This window comes from Pangasianodon hypophthalmus, chromosome 29 (assembly GCF_027358585.1).
Source record: "Pangasianodon hypophthalmus isolate fPanHyp1 chromosome 29, fPanHyp1.pri, whole genome shotgun sequence".
Taxonomy (NCBI): domain Eukaryota; kingdom Metazoa; phylum Chordata; class Actinopteri; order Siluriformes; family Pangasiidae; genus Pangasianodon; species Pangasianodon hypophthalmus.
Genome location: NC_069738.1, coordinates 15,113,223 through 15,132,182, shown reverse-complemented (window position 1 = coordinate 15,132,182; position 18,960 = coordinate 15,113,223). Strand labels below are relative to the sequence as shown.

Genomic DNA, 18,960 nt, shown 5'->3' with positions numbered 1-18,960 from the left:
CTTCTGGTACTGAAAAGTCAGGAACTAATGAGAGTTAAACTACATATACTTAATTTTGTATTTATTATTTACAACACACGCTCTACATGTTCACCCTTACGCTCTACACATTTTCTCAGCCGCTGTATCATGTTTCTGTGGATTTTGCTCAACATATTCGATTAATAATGTTATATTATGTAATATTATTTGCTCAACATATTCCCATTGGATCCTGACATTTCGGACGCACTGTATAATCAACCCAGAAGTCACTAGAATAGTCATTGTTGTCAGGATATCTGTGATGAGTTCTTTAAAAAAAAAAAAAAGTTTGAGTTTGATCCAAGAGTGAATATCAGAAAGCTAAGTTTGTGCTCTCTAACATATTTGGCTGATTACAATACACTTAACATAGTGTCCATGTAAGACTCTATTACTCCAAAATAGCAGTTGACCTGCCTTGAACTCAGCCTTCCTTTCATCCACCCGTGTTTATACAGCGTGTTTGATGTTTTCAGGCAGGCAGGAGGTAATTTCAGTTTGGGCATCCGGGATGTTCCTAGAGGGATATGTGAATAATCTTCTTATTTTCTGTTGAAACTACTGCTCCTTGTCATAGCTGCTTGTGAGGAGGTGATACAGAATCAGAAGGTATCTCACTTCCAGTGTTGGAAGGCAATAAACGAAAGCCATTGGATAAACTAAATCTCAGATCATCGGAAAGATAAATAACATGGCTGACTGCAGAATGTCTAACAGTGGCACATATATACAAACTCAACTGGTCTGACAAGCTAGAGTGATGGGGAAATAAAGGCATTTAACAGCTAATACTTGCAAGTGCTTGGAGTCATTCATTATTCAGTCACTATGTAAGCATCAAAAGAATTTCCACTTCACTTTAAAGCCTTTCCGCCCAAATAATGCTGCATGGCAAGAAACACTCATACCTGATAGCAGTGTATATATATACGATATAGAAGACTATAGCTATACTGTATCTAGACATTTCTACACAGAATACCTGGTCGGTTTCTGGAAGTCTTTTCTGAACCTCCATTTCAAGACCTGAATGTTGTTCTATAGTTACAATGTCATAATGGTGGCTTGAAGTGGAATCAGATAGTAACCACAAGGTGGAGATTAAACAAAGACAAAGGCAATACACGATTACCAACATCATGAAAAAACTTCTATTTATTCAAAGATTTGTAGAAAACAGAATGGAAAAATAAGGTGTCATTTTAATATAGTAAAAGATTATACAAGCCTGTACTCCTGTCTAAATAAAGCACCTCATTATATCTACATGTAAGATGACATGGCTGAGAGAAGCTGAAATCTGGCTACTCCTCATGGCGATGTGTACTGAATGCTTTACGCAGAAGTAGTCTAGGGTAAAGTACAAAATGTAGAAATATTACCATATATTCAATATTTCTACCAACTTCAGTCTGACATCATAAAGAAAGAAAGCTAGAGCTGATGGTGAATATTACATTCTGATATAATGAAAGCAAAGGAAATGTAACTCTGCTCACTTTGAATTAAACTAGTGAAGGAGGAAGTGGACACCACTCAAACTGCATTCAAGTCCAAGTCCAAAGCCGAAATATAGTAACATGGAATGGACTCCTTCCTGGTCAAAAAAGTCCTGTAGTGAAAAGCATCTCAGTCAGCAGTTCTAGGAGGTCTGTCTGACCAATCACACGTCTGAAAAACAGTTTTGTCACAAGGTTTTGGGCTACTGAGTGCAGCGAGGAGGCTGCTAGCAGGACACTTGTCAATCGACTGTGGTCATTTGGGTGAAGTTTATGAATGACTTGATGCAGAAGTCGCTGAGCCTCCCTCTGAAGCCCCTCAATGAGCCTGCAGTTTATCAGCCCAGGGACGTCTGCAAAAGATGAAAAGGTAGAAACATAGCATATTTACGATTCTGCTGTACTGTTAAATCTGTGATTGATCCACTGTTTGGGTCCGGATTACCCTTTTTATTTGAAAATGATTCAAAAACGTCAATGATGAAAAACATCTAAATGTTCTTCACTGAATATGAGCATTTGTTTAAAAATATTATTAAATGTGTAAATATTTAAAACATACTTAATACATATTTCTACTGAAGAAATTATGACCAGGTCATAACAATGAGAGTAACATAAAAATAAAATGGTCGTTTTAGTCCCATTACCTCTATATGCATTAACTGTCTATAATTTGGTGCAAACACACGCGCCATCAACTGACTATATAAATATTCAATTTCTGTTGCTAATATTTGCTAATCCTGAGCTAAGCAATATTTGGAAATATACTATGCAATTAGCTTTAGAATATTATTGTTTAGAGTTTCACCTGGATTGAATAATATTGTACCCTTGAGATAGGCGTACTCTTTAGGAGTGAGGTCAAGCCTCCAGAGTTTGTACAAGCATGATTTGAGATTATGCACAGCTGCCAAGTTCGGTGGGAAATCGTCCATTTCCTGCTCACTGTCAAAATTTTGGTCATGCAACAAGATCTTGTGAAGGAAGCTCGTCATGGGAAAGTCTGCCACCTCGAAAGTGATACGCTCTTGTGCAAGACCCAGTACGAAGAGCGGGACCCAGTGGCTCCTAAGAAGTAAAAATTGATCCAATCCTGGTAGGTGGTGGAAGGAAGGAAGGCTTTTCATGAAACACATGGTTTTTAGCAAGACTTCAGTGGCTGCCTGGCAGGTACTCTCTGGGTTCCTCAAACAAACTAATCTTTGCTGCTCACAGTGGCAGCTGTGCATCACAGAACTCCAGTCATCTGCCTCCAGAGCACAGCTGTCTTTACGGTTGAGGATGTTAAATAGGATGGTGTGGGAACGCTCCTCCTTGAGTTTCCTAGAGTAACAACCTTTTTTAGGCTCCTCAGACGAATACATGCTTGAGGAACAGAGTGCTTTAACAGACAGAAGTGGATGTCTTCTCAGATATATCCTAGCCCAAAAGACTATGCAGAGGCTTATTTATAGTGACAGACTTTGACTACTAAGAGGTGGTGACTTGTAAGCAAAACACAGTGACCCTGGACCGCACACATCGGGTTACCCCTCTGCCACGTGGAGGCTGTTAGTCTTATCCACTTCAGCAGTGGCTAGACCATGGAAAGCGGGGTAAATGACATTTATCATGTTTACCATTCATTAACTCTGCTTGTACAAGGACACCAAGGTCTGAGAGAATTATTACATAGGTTACATGCTTGGGCGTCACACCAACATTTTCTGCGCTACTGATTAAGGCAGTCTGTGATCTAATCATTACAGCTATTAATGGTGAGAGCTTCTGAAAGCTCGTGTCCCATTGGCCACTGTGTATAGATTATACCGTGCATTGAGTTGTATTCATGTATTTATGAATGTATGTCATTAATGCACACTTTGTTCAAGTAAAAATAGTGTATGTAAATATACCTAATATAAAAATAGTGTTACTCTACAGGTGATAAGACTTACTGAGCAAGACTGATCTGATAAACGCTTATAATAACATTGCATGACACTGATAAGCCATTTATATAGGCTATGTAGGCTAGGTTATTTATATAACACACACACTGTCATGCAGTGGAATTAAACAGGTTTTTATCACAGTGCTGTTGAAGTCTCCATTCAGACTGGTCAGGAGGGGCACGGTGTAGGGAGTAAAGCACTGAAACCAAAAGGAATTGGACATTTGGCTGCTCAGCTGTTCCATGGCCAGGTGTGTGTTATTCCCTCTTTACTTCACTCATTATTTCATAGATTAAACGTCTAGAGTTGATTTCAAATGTGGCATTCGCATCTGTTGCTGTTAATATATGATTTTCAAAGTGCAGTGACTGCAAGTGAAGCAAGAGAAAAGCAGTATTCAGACACTATATATATATTACACACACTCACTCACACACACTCACACACACACACACACACACACAGAGTCCTGCTAGAATGTTTGTGAACCTTTTACAGTTTTCTGTAGTTCTGCATAAATTTGGCCTTAAATGTGATCAGATCTTCATCTCAGTCCTAACACTACACTTAGATGAAACTAAAAGTCAAACTTTCCTCCATTTGCGTATCACCTGCCTCACAGTGGATTGGTGGAGGCCGAACTCTTACGAAATGGTTTTGTAGCCTTTTCCAGCCTGGTGGAAAATAATCGACTTTTTCTGAGTTCCTCAGGAACGATGGAGGAATAGCTCACCTCCATAAACCTGTGTGCTGAAGACCAGACTTCGACAGTGAAGTTTCAGGTTTATGTTCCTGAAACATGGGAGTTCTGCTAAACCCACGCCTGATTAACATCTGCTCGACTGAAACACATCATTTCAATTACACCTTGAAATGAACTCATTCTCCTGAAGGTTCACATGCTTTTTTCCAACGAAGATATTTAATGTTGGATAATTTTGCTCAATAAACATATGTAAAAACTTTAATGTATTTGTGTCATTTGTTTAACTGGGTTCTGTTTATCTAGTTTTAGGACTTAGATGAACATTTGAGGTCAGATTTATGCCGAAATCCAGAAATTTGTAGCATTTGTTGATATCTGGAGTGTAATTCTGCCCCAGTCCCTCACACACTCCGCTCATTTCTAGAGAGTTCTGACCCTCCATCTCCCCCCTTCCCCCTCCCCTCTCTCTCTCTCTCTCTCTCTCTCTCCCCTGCAAAGTGAGTGCTTCATTAAAATGCGCTGTCGCAGTGACGTTTGAAAAACTGATTGGCCGTGTGTCCTGTCATTCAGCTCTGGGTCAATGTTATTGGTTTTCGTGTTTCCGGGGGGCGGTCCTGTCTTGTAGCTAGGAAGTGAATACAGCTAAATCCACAGCGAGAACATTTTCATACACGTGTTTATTCATTACTGTAGATTTGAGTGTAAATCCTGGTGTGTAAAACATGGGTAGTGATGAAGAAAAGTATGACGGGATGCTGCTTGTTATGGCACAACAGCATGAAGGCGGGGTACAAGAGGTAAAATATTTACTTATCTGGATGACCATGCTAGCTCGCTAATAGCAAACAGCTTAACATGGAGCAGTGTTTAGTTACGTTTAGTTATGATGATAATTATGTGCATTTATGTGTATTTAGATTAGCTAATCCTCCCATCGTCCATTAGCTAACCTTCCTAGCTAGTTTACTGATCACTACTCATCATTACTCTTCATTACTGATCACTACTCATCATTACTGATCACTACTCATCATTACTCTTCATTACTGATCACTACTCTTCATTACTGATCACTACTCTTCATTACTGATCACTACTCATCACTACTGATCACTACTCATCATTACTCATCACTACTGATCACTACTCATCATTACTCTTCATTACTGATCACTACTCATCATTACTCATCACTACTGATCACTACTCATCATTACTCTTCATTACTGATCACTACTCTTCATTACTGATCACTACTCATCACTACTGATCACTACTCATCATTACTGATCACTACTCATCATTACTCATCACTACTCATCATTACTCATCACTACTGATCACTACTCATCACTACTCATCATTACTGATCACTACTCATCATTACTCATCACTACTGATCACTACTCATCATTACTGATCACTACTCATCACTACTGATCACTACTCATCATTACTGATCACTACTCATCACTACTCATCACTACTGATCACTACTCATCATTACTCTTCATTACTGATCACTACTCATCATTACTCATCACTACTGATCACTACTCATCATTACTCATCACTACTCATCATTACTCATCATTACTGATCACTACTCATCATTACTCATCACTACTGATCACTACTCATCATTACTGATCACTACTCATCATTACTGATCACTACTCATCACTACTGATCACTACTCATCATTACTGATCACTACTCATCATTACTCATCACTACTGATCACTACTCATCATTACTCTTCATTACTGATCACTACTCATCATTACTCATCATTACTGATCACTACTCATCATTACTGATCACTACTCATCATTACTGATCACTACTCATCATTACTCATCATTACTGATCACTACTCATCATTACTCGTCACTACTGATCACTACTCTTCATTACTGATCACTACTCTTCATTACTGATCTCTACTCTTCATTACTGATCTCTACTCATCACTACTCATCATTACTGATCACTACTCTTCATTACTGATCATTACTGATCACTACTCTTCATTACTGATCACTACTCATCATTACTGATCATTACTCATCATTACTGATCACTACTCTTCATTACTGATCACTACTCATCACTACTCATCATTACTGATCACTACTCATCACTACTGATCACTACTCATCATTACTGATCACTACTGATCACTACTCTTCATTACTGATCATTACTCTTCATTACTGATCACTACTCATCACTACTCATCATTACTGATCACTACTCTTCATTACTGATCACTACTCTTCATTACTGATCACTACTGATCACTACTCATCATTACTGATCATTACTGATCACTACTCTTCATTACTGATCACTACTCTTCATTTCTGATCACTACTCATCATTACTGATCACTACTCATCATTACTCTTCATTACTCATCACTACTCATCATTACTGATCACTACTCTTCATTACTCTTCATTACTGATCACTACTCATCATTACTGATCATTACTCCTCATTACTGATCACTACTCTTCAGTACTGATCATTACTGATCACTACTCATCATTACTCATCATTACTGATCACTACTCTTCATTACTGATCACTACTCATCATTACTCATCATTACTCATCACTACTCATCACTACTGATCACTACTCATCATTACTGATCACTACTCATCATTACTGATCACTACTCATCATTACTGATCACTACTCATCATTACTCATCATTACTGATCACTACTCATCACTACTGATCACTACTCATCATTACTCATCACTACTGATCACTACTCATCATTACTGATCACTACTCATCACTACTGATCACTACTCATCATTACTCATCACTACTGATCACTACTCATCATTACTGATCACTACTCATCATTACTCATCATTACTGATCACTACTCATCACTACTGATCACTACTCATCATTACTCATCATTACTGATCACTACTCATCATTACTGATCACTACTCATCATTACTGATCACTACTGATCACTACTCATCATTACTGATCACTACTGATCACTACTCATCATTACTGATCACTACTGATCACTACTCATCATTACTGATCACTACTCATCATTACTCATCATTACTGATCACTACTCATCACTACTGATCACTACTCATCACTACTGATCACTACTGATCACTACTCATCATTACTGATCACTACTCATCACTACTCTTCATTACTGATCACTACTCATCACTACTGATCACTACTCTTCATTACTGATCACTACTCTTCATTACTGATCACTACTCTTCATTACTGATCACTACTCATCATTACTCTTCATTACTGGTCACTACTCATCACTACTGATCACTACTCTTCATTACTGATCACTACTCATCATTACTGATCACTACTCATCATTACTGATCACTACTCATCATTACTCATCATTACTGATCACTACTCATCACTACTGATCACTACTCATCATTACTCATCACTACTGATCACTACTCATCATTACTGATCACTACTCATCACTACTGATCACTACTCATCATTACTCATCACTACTGATCACTACTCATCATTACTGATCACTACTCATCATTACTCATCATTACTGATCACTACTCATCACTACTGATCACTACTCATCACTACTGATCATTACTGATCACTACTCTTCATTACTGATCACTACTCATCACTACTGATCACTACTCTTCATTACTGATCACTACTCTTCATTACTGATCACTACTCTTCATTACTGATCACTACTCATCATTACTCTTCATTACTGGTCACTACTCATCATTACTGATCACTACTCTTCATTACTGATCACTACTCATCACTACTGATCACTACTCATCATTACTGATCACTACTCATCATTACTCATCACTACTGATCACTACTCATCATTACTCATCACTACTGATCACTACTCATCATTACTGATCACTACTCTTCATTACTGATGATTACTGATGATTACTGATCACTACTCTTCATTACTGATGATTACTGATGATTACTGATCATGCCCTGGTGCAGGTGAGGTCCTGATAGGCCACAGCTGTTATTTAGCTCTACAGAAACACAGAGATTATTTGACTCATGGCTGATCACTGTGAGTTTGTCATTACTCAGACTGCTTGAATGACATCCTGATGTCTGTGTGCACAGACAGTAGCTGGCTGTACAGTGTGGTGATTTTGCATGTCCTCAGGCATCACATTGTTGTTCACTCTTTCCAGTTGGTGAACACATTCTTTAGCTTTCTGCGACGAAAAACAGACTTTTTTACAGGAGGTGACCCTGGAGCTCCTGAAAAGGTGAGATGATGGCAGAAGCCTTACATATGCACCACAAAAGAAGGCTTTCACTTTCAAAAATGGCTTAGTGTTGTGTAGTTGTGACTGTATGTGTCCTTTAATTTCTCCCACCAAGCTGGTGAAAGAGGCATTTGCTCATCACAGCCAGCTGGCGCTCAAGACCCAGAGAGAGAAACAGTCCAGACAGGAGAAAGAGAAGAAGGAGAAAGCAGAAAGAGCCGCCAAGCTGAAGGCTGACGAGGAGAGAAAGAGGAAGGAGGCTGAGAACGAGCCCAGGATCAGAGAGCTCACAGACGAGGAGGCAGAGCATCTCCAGACAGAGTTAGACCAGGTAAACACACACACCTTTCCTGTTTCAGTCAACTTCTAAAGACCAGGATTATGGTAACTTTTGGTTGTGAAACTATAGGGGTGTTATGGTTTGAAATTTATCACTGTATGATAACCTAGTCAAAAAGTATGTAATACAGTTTTACAATCCCATTTAAACACTCAATCCTTGTGTACGTAACAAAAACAACAGGAAGCAAAAAGATGACAGATTTACAGATTTACAGATGTTAAGTAATGCAGCTGGAGGATGTCTGTGGTAAATATGATCGATTCTCCTGTATAATCACACAGATAAGCAGATCTTCACGGTGTACACATGCTTGTCACACTAAACATTTCATGCTTATTAAATACAACCTCATTTTAATACCAGCTGATTGATTTGACCTTTATTATAAATGCTGGTTTAAGGGCTTCAGTAGCACTTGATTATCGGTCACATGACTTTAACAAGTTTGTAGACTGTGCTATGAACTCAGTAAATGACATAAAAGCATTGTTCCTAAAATCCTTTTAGACGTTATTTATAAGCTGTAGGCGTTGCTGAGATATTGCCTCACTTCCTGTTTTCAGTAGCTCTCCCAGTCAGCAGATGAACTCAAAGCTTGTTTGTTAATATCAATATCATTTTACTAAACACGTGCCAAGTTTGGTGTCAGTACGTAAAAACATTGCTAAGAATGTTTGCCTTCACCGGCAAATTCGTTTGCACATTATGAATGAACCGTCAGGCATATCAAAAATCCGAGATACATATTGTTCATGTTGGTCTCACGATGCTGTGATCCAGCTTTTGTGACACAGTCTGTAGGTGAAGAAGCTGAAAAAACTCTAAATGGCCAACTTCTTGTATGGCAGATCGCAAGTTTGTTACATGAAGAATGATCACACACACTCGATTCAGTTTTATTTGTATAGCGCTTTTAATAACAGACATTGTCACAAAGCAGCTTTACAGAAATAAATACATTCAAATTAAATTAAATCAAATTAAATTGTAAATATGTGAATTTATCCCTAATGAGCGAACCAGAGGTGATGGTGGTGAGGAAGAACTCCCTGAGACGAGAGTGGAATTGTGTTTCTACAACGTGGTACTGAGGAGTTATTCTAAACATATGTCCACATTTGCCCTGTGAGGGATGTACACCCAAATCTATCACTATCGCAAACTTGGTAAATAGCAGCATAAGCCGTGTTCTCCAGCTGCGCAGACTCCCGTGTGGAAGTGGAACAGGAAGTGGAACAGGAAGTGGAACAGGAAGTGGAACAGGAAGTGGAACAGGAAGTGGAACAGTGCTTGGCCCCTAATTAACATGACACCAAGAAAGTAATCTAGACAAAACAACACAGTTTTTCACAGTTACTGGTGATTGTACTGATGAAATTTTGCCCCAGCGAACACCTTCAAGTGTTTTTGTGTTCTTCATTAATCTCTGCAGAAGAAAGACAAGGAGAAAAAAGAGAAAGTCTCTGAAAGCAGTACTGCAGATGCAGCAGATAAAGCAGACAAAGGGGTGAGTACGATGTGGAATGCATTAATATCAATCTGGTTTTAGTAAATATCCCATATAAACACAAATGTTTTAATTTTAAAGCATATTTTTGGACTTTGGACTGGTTCATATCAGGAGTATATGGTTTGTTTATGTACATAAATACACCAGGTTCATAAAAGGGGGAAATTAATGAATAGAAAACAAGACAAACTTGCGTTTTAAGTCAGTACAGTCATGGCTGATGAGACGCATCTCAGGTTTTAATTTGTAATAAAAACTTGTTTTGCTCTGTCATTGTGGAATGTTATGTGTATCTTTATGACCAAAAATGCAAATTCAATCCCTTTTAAATAAAATCTATAACTGTGTGCAGAAGGTGAAGAGGTCTGAATACTTTGTGAACCCACAGTATCTCCCCTCTTTTCTCTGCCTGTCTTCTCTTTATAAAAGGGCAGAAAGGTGCAGCACGTGGCGTCACTCAGCTCACTGAGCTCACTGTTAGAAAAGGTGTCACTTCAATTATAGGGTTGTTTCAAGTGAACATTTTTATTCGATTTATTCAGAATAACCTACAAAGGTGCATTTTATTGATTGATTTATCATCACTGCAAATGCGATCTTAAATCACATTTAAAGTGGCATGAAAACATCTTTTTAAAAATATTACATTTAACATACAGTCACCCTGATATTGAAGGAGCAGCAAGCAATCTGGGATTCAGTGTACTCTCTGGGATGATGGTCACCGTTACCATGGAAACAGTCATAAATAAGGTTGTTGTTGCAGATTTTAGATTTGAAAAGATTTTAACAGTGGTTTCAAATTGTGTTTGGAAGAAAAACAATGTTGTCAATTCATTGCGACTCTATGGGAGCGTAGCCATCATGTCTGCCGAGCGGACAGACTTTACCAGAAGGACTTTGGGATTGTAGTGATTAATAATAATAATAATAATAATAATAATGATAATAATTACTGCTTTCAGTCTGACTCGGAAGGAGAGGAGGATGAAAAGGATAAGGATAAGATGAAGCCTAATGCTGGAAATGGAGCAGATCTCCCCAACTACAGGTGGACACAGACCCTGTCTGAAGTGGATGTAAGTATTTTCTTAATCTGTTGAAAGACTGTAAGTGATGGTAAAAACTATACTAATTATTAATGACTTTGTTATTCATGTTTGATGTTGTACATTGTATTTTTACATGTTTTATTTGTAAGTAATTTTGCATACAATAACGCTGCAGTATTATGGGAGATTTTGTTTAGATCTCAGGTGAGTCCATCTCCGTTGCAGGTCACAACACTAAAAAAATGCGGAAAAGTTCAAGGGGTGTGAATACTTATGCAAAGTACTAAAGCAGGGGTGTCAGACTCATTTTAGGTAACCAGCCACATTACACTTTGGGCTGGAAGAATCATTTTACTAAACCAATAACACATCAGCAACTGCTCTTAAATGTGTTCCTATATCGCACTGATGTGAAAGGTACATTATAAATAGAGAGAGATATCACTGCCCACTTTATTAGGAACACCTGTACATTCATTCAGTTATCTAATCAGCCAATCACGTGACAGCAGCACAATGTATAAAATCCTGCAGATGCAGGTCAGGAGCTTCAGTTAATGTTCACATCAAACATCAGAATGAAGAAAAAGTCTGATCTCTGGGACTTTAATCGTGGCATGATTGTTGGTGTCAGATGAGCTGGTTTGAGGTTTTCAGAAACTGCTGATCTCCTGGGATTTTCACACACAACAGTCTCTAGAGTTTTACACAGAATGGAGTGAAAATCATGAAACATGAAAACTCCTGGTTGATAAGAGAGGTCAGTCACAGCGTCACAGTCAGAAAGTCAGAGAGATCAGACTTTTTCCCCATTCTGATGTTTGATGTGAACATTAACTGAAGCTCTTGACCTGCATCTGCAGGATTTTATACATTGTGCTGCTGCCACGTGATTGGCTGATTAGATAACGGCATGAATGCGCAGGTGTACAGGTGTTCCTAATAAAGTGTACAGTGTGTGTGTGTGAGAGATATATACACTCGCACACACACACTCACCAGCCACTTTATTAGGAACACCATAGTAATACTTGGTAGGACCCACCTCTCAGAGCAGCTTCAATTCTGTTCTAAATTTGTTTTATCTTTAGCTTCCTGACGATGAATTACATCATTAGCATGTTTTGTGAGTAGCTAAATTCATGCCCCTGAGATTATTGCTCTCTTTTGTCCCCTAGTGGCATAACAGAGACTCACTTTTTTGATTCCTCCGCACTAGGTGATGGTGGAGGCACAGTGTTTTCGGTTTGTCCATCCGAGATTCTCTTTAGTGCAGTATCTCATGAAAGATTGTTTCTTTTATGGAATTTATATGGAATTATGATTTTAACCAGCAGATGAACTGAATAGATTTTTTAACTGGTCCAAACAGGGTCAAGGTCACAACAAGGTCAAATGTATGCAATCATTTTTCTTCAGTAGCTCCTTCCTGTTTGAAGTGTATTTTAAGTTTATTTGAGGTATGCACGTTATCAGATGTGTTGGCGGCGGAGGCGTCCCTGTTGATCCCGTTGGCGGCGAGTTCTACTTGTTCCAATTTGATTACGTCCACAAGATGTTTTTGATTTAAAATGCAGATTGTACACACACGTCTTGGGCCGGATTATAAACTTTATTGGGCCAGCTGTCTGTTCTAAACGCCTGATCTAAGCACAACAGCTTCTTTAATTTAGGGAGTAGTCATATCTTTTAAACACGTGGCAAAATTGGCAACATTACTGTGAATAATTGGCAATATTTTCAAAAATAAAAAAAAAAACAAACAAGAACCTTTAGAATTGTTGGGTTTTTTTTTTTGTTTTGTTTTTAAATATCAAATATTAGATGCTGCTTCCATAATAACAAGCTGCTAGTCAGTGTTGCAAGGAAAAAAGCCCTTCTTGAAAGTGTAGCATAAATTATAGCATCCCTGGAACTGCGGTTTCATTCACAACACTCACAACCAAACCTGTTCTCGGCGATGACATAGCAGCAGGTACGTTAACAGTTCTCCTGAAGAGCTTTCTGACTTTTGCAAGAGAAAGTTATTGTTATGTTTGTCAGCGTGTGCGCGTGTTTTGGATTTAGCAGCTAGCATTTATTAGCTATGTAGTTGGCTAGCATCCAGCTGCCGTATCGAACATATTAACTACGATGCTGTGATTTCATGTTGTGAGTGGTTGTGATTTCATGTTCTCGGTTGTTCTCGAGTTAACGTAGTCGCCCACTGTGAAAACCACACCGCAAATTAATACCAGATTGCTAAATTAGACTAAAATATTCTTCATCAGCTCAGTCTTACCTCTCAGAAACTACACGAGTATATCATCGGTGCGTCTCTTTTGCGAGCGGAATGAGAGATGTCATCATTGTTTTAATCTTTCACCAGCTCGTGGTGCCTTTCGATGTGAAGTTCCGCCTGAAGGGGAAGGACATGGTGGTGGAAGTTCAAAGGCGTCATCTGAAGGTGGGCTTAAAGGGCCACCCACCTGTGATTGACACACCACTTTTTAATGAGGTGAAGGTAGAGGAGAGCTCCTGGCTCATTGATGACGGAAAAATTGTGACCGTCCACCTGGAGAAGGTACGAGGGGGTGTGTGAATGCAGTTTACGCCTTCTTATTGGTCACATCACAGTGATTATATGAATCCACTCTCTTAAAAAAACTTGGATTTAATCAATTTTATACCATTGGCAGATAAATAAAATGGAGTGGTGGAACAAGTTGGTGACCACAGACCCTGAAATCAACACCAAGAAAATCTGCCCAGAAAACTCAAAGGTAGGCAGCATGCTGTGCGCTCCGAGCGTTAATTTCCTGAAACGAGGATGACATTTGATACGATTCCTCCACACCTTCATCTCTTCTCTGTCTAGCTTTCTGATCTGGATGGTGAAACACGCAGCATGGTGGAAAAGATGATGTATGACCAGAGGCAGAAGTCCATGGGCCTGCCCACCTCTGAGGAGCAGAAGAAGCAGGACATCCTGAAGAAGTATGTGACATTCATTTCCAGCTAGAGCTTGGGCAATAACGTCCATAAATGTTACCATGATCAATTTCAATCTCAATATTTATCACAATCGACTACTTCACATCACTGTCACACTTTTTAAAGAATCTTTTTAAATAATGCAAGCTGAATAAACCAAAAGTTCCTTACAGCTTAGCAGAACATAATATACAGTACTGTGCAGAAGCCTTAGGCACCATATTTATTTGTAGAAATTGTGTTATATTTGATGTTTATTTTATGACTTCTGTATTATTGAGTCAGTACAAAATCATTTCAGATTTCCACACGTTTCTTTTCCAACAAAAAATGTTACAGAAAATCACCAAAAGAAGCAAGTGTGAGAGTCAGAGTCTCCAGAAGAGCTGTATCAGTACTGTATCAGAAGCTCAGTAAAACCTACCGGCTCATTTCCTTAAAACAGGTTCATGCAGAAGTGTTTAGTTGCATTATTTCTGAAGGCACGTTTGCTTTACGGCATTTCTTTGCATGTGCCTGAGACTTTTGCCCAGTACTGTATATGCAAACAGTATACAAAATGATACAAGAGAAAGCAGTGTTACACACGCTGCAGGGGCAGACAAATGATAAATTCATGAGCTCTCCCACCGAGTGAGTAAAACCTCCAGTGTTCAGCGCAGTCCCATGTTTTGGTTGCCTGGTACCCTAATTAACTCGGCTAATAAATATCAGCTAATTTCATGTGATAATGTATGGGAAGCTCGCTAAGTCCTTTAATACAGACTAAGGTAAATGAATTTCCATAGAGGAGACGATTTTACTTAGCCATAGTCTTTATCATCATCTAAACTGTTCCTAATTAATGTGCGTAGTAACATTACACACCATGAAGCACAATATATTTAAACATATCGAATTGAAACTTTTTTGTGAACGTCAATAAGAAGGAGAGTTTTTTCCTCTGGTTGCTGTTTATTATTACGTACCTGTGCATACACTGCAAAGCGCACATAAAATACATGCTGCGTTACAACTTACTCCTGGGACAGTGATGCCTTATTCCTCTGTACAACATATGGAAACAGCAATAATTACAATATACAATACAAGGTACACTGCAATATAAAATACCATTTAAAGTAGTATACAGCTTGTGTGCCTCTGCCAGAAGTGACCTCTGTTGTCTAGCTGTTCTGCTAGTAGCATTGTTCATGTCTCTTCTGTTACGGAGTCCATACCTAGACTGAGTGACAGACAGACGTTCATGCAGTGGACTAGGTGGATCTTGCAGGTGTGGTTTAAACTCTCTGCATGTTGCTTCATTTCTTCTGGAACTGGGACATCAACAGTGTTTTGATCCTAGTTGTCTTCCAGGCAGCTACAGTCCAAAGAACATCTGCTTATCCTGGGCTGGTGATTGGAAGTGAAAATGGAAGCGTTTATTGTTAAAAAGGAAAACTTTATCACAATACAAATCAAGATCGTGTTGTCACCCATCACTGACTCCTTCCTGTCAGAGAGGCTACAAACCAGCCACATCATCATGGATTCCAGGATCTGTGTGTGACCCAAGGGCAGAAAGGGAACGTTTCAGTACAAACTCTTAGTGCGTGAAGAACACTTGGGGGTTGCTGACAGGACGAACCTCGCAACCTGAACAGTTAGGAACCACATTCAGTCAGTGAGGGTGCTGGCTTGGCCGACTTAAGATCAGGCTACAATAACCTCATCTGTCTTCCCTGTGAGTGTGAACTCGACTCATACAGCACCTGCAGCTGCTCTGGGTTAGAGGAGAAAGCACGCTTCAGGAGTGTTTCTTGTACATATCTGTATGTATACTCCAGCAATCTCTGTGATTTGCTTGTTCTGCTGTATTTGACTCCTTATTAAATTGAGACAAGCTTGGGAGGTGTCTCTTTAACCCTTACTCTTACTAGTCACTGTTACGGGTCATTCTTTTATAATAACAGCTATAAACTGACTGTGTGGTGTGTCTGCCCCAGTTAATTGGGCTGTGTGTAATAAATCACAGACAAACACCAGCACACAAGTTATCACTTCGTTTGTCAGCCCTGCTGTGTGTTTTATGACTTGCAGGGTTAACCTTGTTCACTTCAGCCTTATAATGTCATAATCAATAAACTGTCTCAAAAAAGTACACATTTAGGATCTGTGCAGTGCTGGAGGATAAGAATATAAACTGTTTTCTGAAACATGTTTATGTTTTTGTGATATGATCATTCACATGGTATTAGTCCGTGAGAGGATCTCTGCAGATAAAAACTGCAGACTTGACCTTGTGCATGATTTTAACACCATGAGTTATCACACAACAATACACCAAAGGAACACACTCCTGTTTTTCCCCCTAATAAAAAAGGCTGATGAACCAAATGACACATGAATTTGGAATGATTAACAAGCTGACAAGCTAGGGAAGCCCCGCCCCCTCCCCCCTCCGGCGCTCTCGCCTCGACTCGATTTCCTGCTTGAAAGATGTCAGTGTCTTAGCTAACATTAGACACGCATAAAGTTAACATCGGTTAGCTATATTTATTAGTGATGACTGAAAATAGCCCAACACTGCACTGAAAATTTTGACAGAATATAAGATTAATTAAGCCTAAAAGGAAGCCTCAAATATAAAAAATTACAAATAAATTTCATGGTAGCGTTTGATAGAAGGAGGTTTTTTTGCTTTCCTGCGCTGGTCAGCACAGCGGGTAGCGTTGCCACCTCACAGCTCCAGGCTCTTCAGCTTGATCCTGAGCTCAGGTTTCACATGTTCTCTTTGTGTCCCTGTGTGTTTATTCTCAGGCCATGTTCACACCTGGCATTAACACGTGTCCTGGGTGATCAGATTGTAAGTGGTCAGCACTAAGTTCAGGTGTGAACGCGGTCCAGCGTGTCTCGAAAACGATTGTGAGCCGATCACTCACACCACATTCAGAGGTCTGGGACGCATATGAGCACATCACGTCTGTAGTGTGAATGCAAATGCGTCTCAGTGCGTCCTGAAGAGCAGCGAAGGACCAACTGATGACTGCGTCATTGCCCTAGCCGGGAAATATGTAATCACTGTGAGACTGTGGAAATGCAGCTGAAGGGTAGAGCTCTCTGCCACTAGGCTAATGGATAAAGACGATGCTGTAACAGCAGAGATGAAAGCAGCTGCTTTTCATAGCTCCACTTGTCGTCTCCTCTCTTTCATTTCTAAGTTTTGTTAGCTGACCACATGATGAAACTTTTTGAAACAGTCTGAACAGGTACATGAGGCAGGATTTGCGGGACATTTCTGCCTGAAAAGAAATGCAGTGGAAGACTGTGAGCAGCTAGGTGTCTCAGCTCTCCGATCCGATCACCCAGGACGCATGTTAAATCCCATCCAGGGTGTATTCCCACCTCGTCCCTAGCGTTCCTGGGAAAGACTCTGGATCCCCAGGATAAAGCGGTTACTGAAGAGGAGTGAATATGTGAATAACAGAAGCATCTATGGCTAGTGTCCTTTCCATGTGCTTTCAGTAATGTGATATTGGGTGAAACTTAAATCTAAGCTGTTCCTTTGCTGGGGGTATGTTTACATGTTCTTACATAATATACATTACATTACTTAGACATTACACAGTACTAAAATCACACTTGAGTAAATCAAGCACATTAACATTTTATGTAAAATTGAAATGTACGAAGGACAACCAAGACTAGTTCCAGACTCCTTTTGTTTAAAATTATGCTTTAAATCTCTCCAATTGTTTGTTATAATGGGTTAATTAATATGGGTGTGTTTGTCTGATGGTAGGTTCATGGAGCAGCATCCTGAAATGGATTTCTCCAAAGCCAAGTTCAGCTGAGAACCCCTGCATTCTGCATTTACAAGCTTCTTATCCAGAGCGTTCAACATTTCTGTCCACTGATCCATGTGTTGCTCCTTTACTGCACAGTGAAAAAGGTCCTCTTCACAGTCATGTCGCATATTTCACTGTGTTCTGCATATTTAATTCATGTTTACACTTTTTTAAATAAATAAATTTAAACTTCATGACTTGAAAGCTGACTGGTGTTTCATTTCGGAAGGTCATACCACATCAGTGTATTATTTATTAGATTTTGAACCTGAGAGGTGACCGTTTCAGAGCCTCAGCAGTGTTGAAGGCTGGAGAAGGTCTTACTTCTATAAATCTTTGAGTCATTTCTTTTTTGTGTTGTTTTTGGATGAAAAGCTACTAACCTCTTATGTACTAACCTTTTTAATGATCTTAAATTGCTACTATGCACTTTCAGAATATTATCCTCTAAAGCTATTTTTCTCCATGTCATAACAAATTGACTAGCAGCTGACAGGTTTATCGTAGGTTTTCTTACAGCTTTAGCCTCAAGCCTGCTGTTAGTGGCATGCATTCATCTTCGTTCTGAATATAAAAGTTATCTTTTGTCCTTGATTACGAGGAGACAGTCATTTTCAGCATGTGTATGACTAAGCATGTCAGATCCTTGGAAATAATAAGATTCTTTTTGGTTTAAATGAGTTATATGCTTTTCTGATGCCACATTATACACAAGAGACTCAAACCTGTTCCAGCATGACAATGCCCCTGTGCACAAAGCGAGCTCCAT

The 18,960-nt window shown here is 39.2% G+C and overlaps 2 protein-coding genes and 1 long non-coding RNA gene across 3 annotated transcripts; 2 read left to right on the top strand and 1 right to left on the bottom strand.

Moving 5' to 3' along the window:
* Nucleotides 1-1,170: 1,170 nt before the first annotated feature.
* On the bottom strand, nt 1,171-3,131 carry nr0b2b (nuclear receptor subfamily 0, group B, member 2b). Its single transcript, XM_026928571.3, has 2 exons — nt 2,338-3,131; nt 1,171-1,876 (listed from the first exon to the last, which is right to left on the bottom strand). The coding sequence occupies exons 1-2, from the start codon at nt 2,891-2,893 to the stop codon at nt 1,626-1,628; spliced, it is 807 nt and encodes a 268-aa protein (XP_026784372.2). The 5' UTR covers nt 2,894-3,131; the 3' UTR covers nt 1,171-1,625.
* A 1,629-nt stretch (nt 3,132-4,760) lies between these two features.
* nudc (nudC nuclear distribution protein) lies at nt 4,761-18,395 on the top strand. The gene is made up of 9 exons (XM_026928374.3): nt 4,761-4,966; nt 8,409-8,486; nt 8,602-8,817; nt 10,262-10,336; nt 11,305-11,418; nt 13,760-13,954; nt 14,070-14,153; nt 14,249-14,367; nt 18,146-18,395. Exons 1-9 carry the CDS (start codon nt 4,892-4,894, stop codon nt 18,195-18,197), a joined length of 1,008 nt encoding a protein of 335 aa, XP_026784175.1. The 5' UTR covers nt 4,761-4,891; the 3' UTR covers nt 18,198-18,395.
* Nucleotides 14,374-17,240, top strand: LOC128317721 (uncharacterized). The gene is made up of 2 exons (XR_008301273.1): nt 14,374-15,637; nt 15,721-17,240. It is a non-coding gene; the product is annotated as an uncharacterized LOC128317721 (long non-coding RNA).
* Nucleotides 18,396-18,960: the final 565 nt, after the last annotated feature.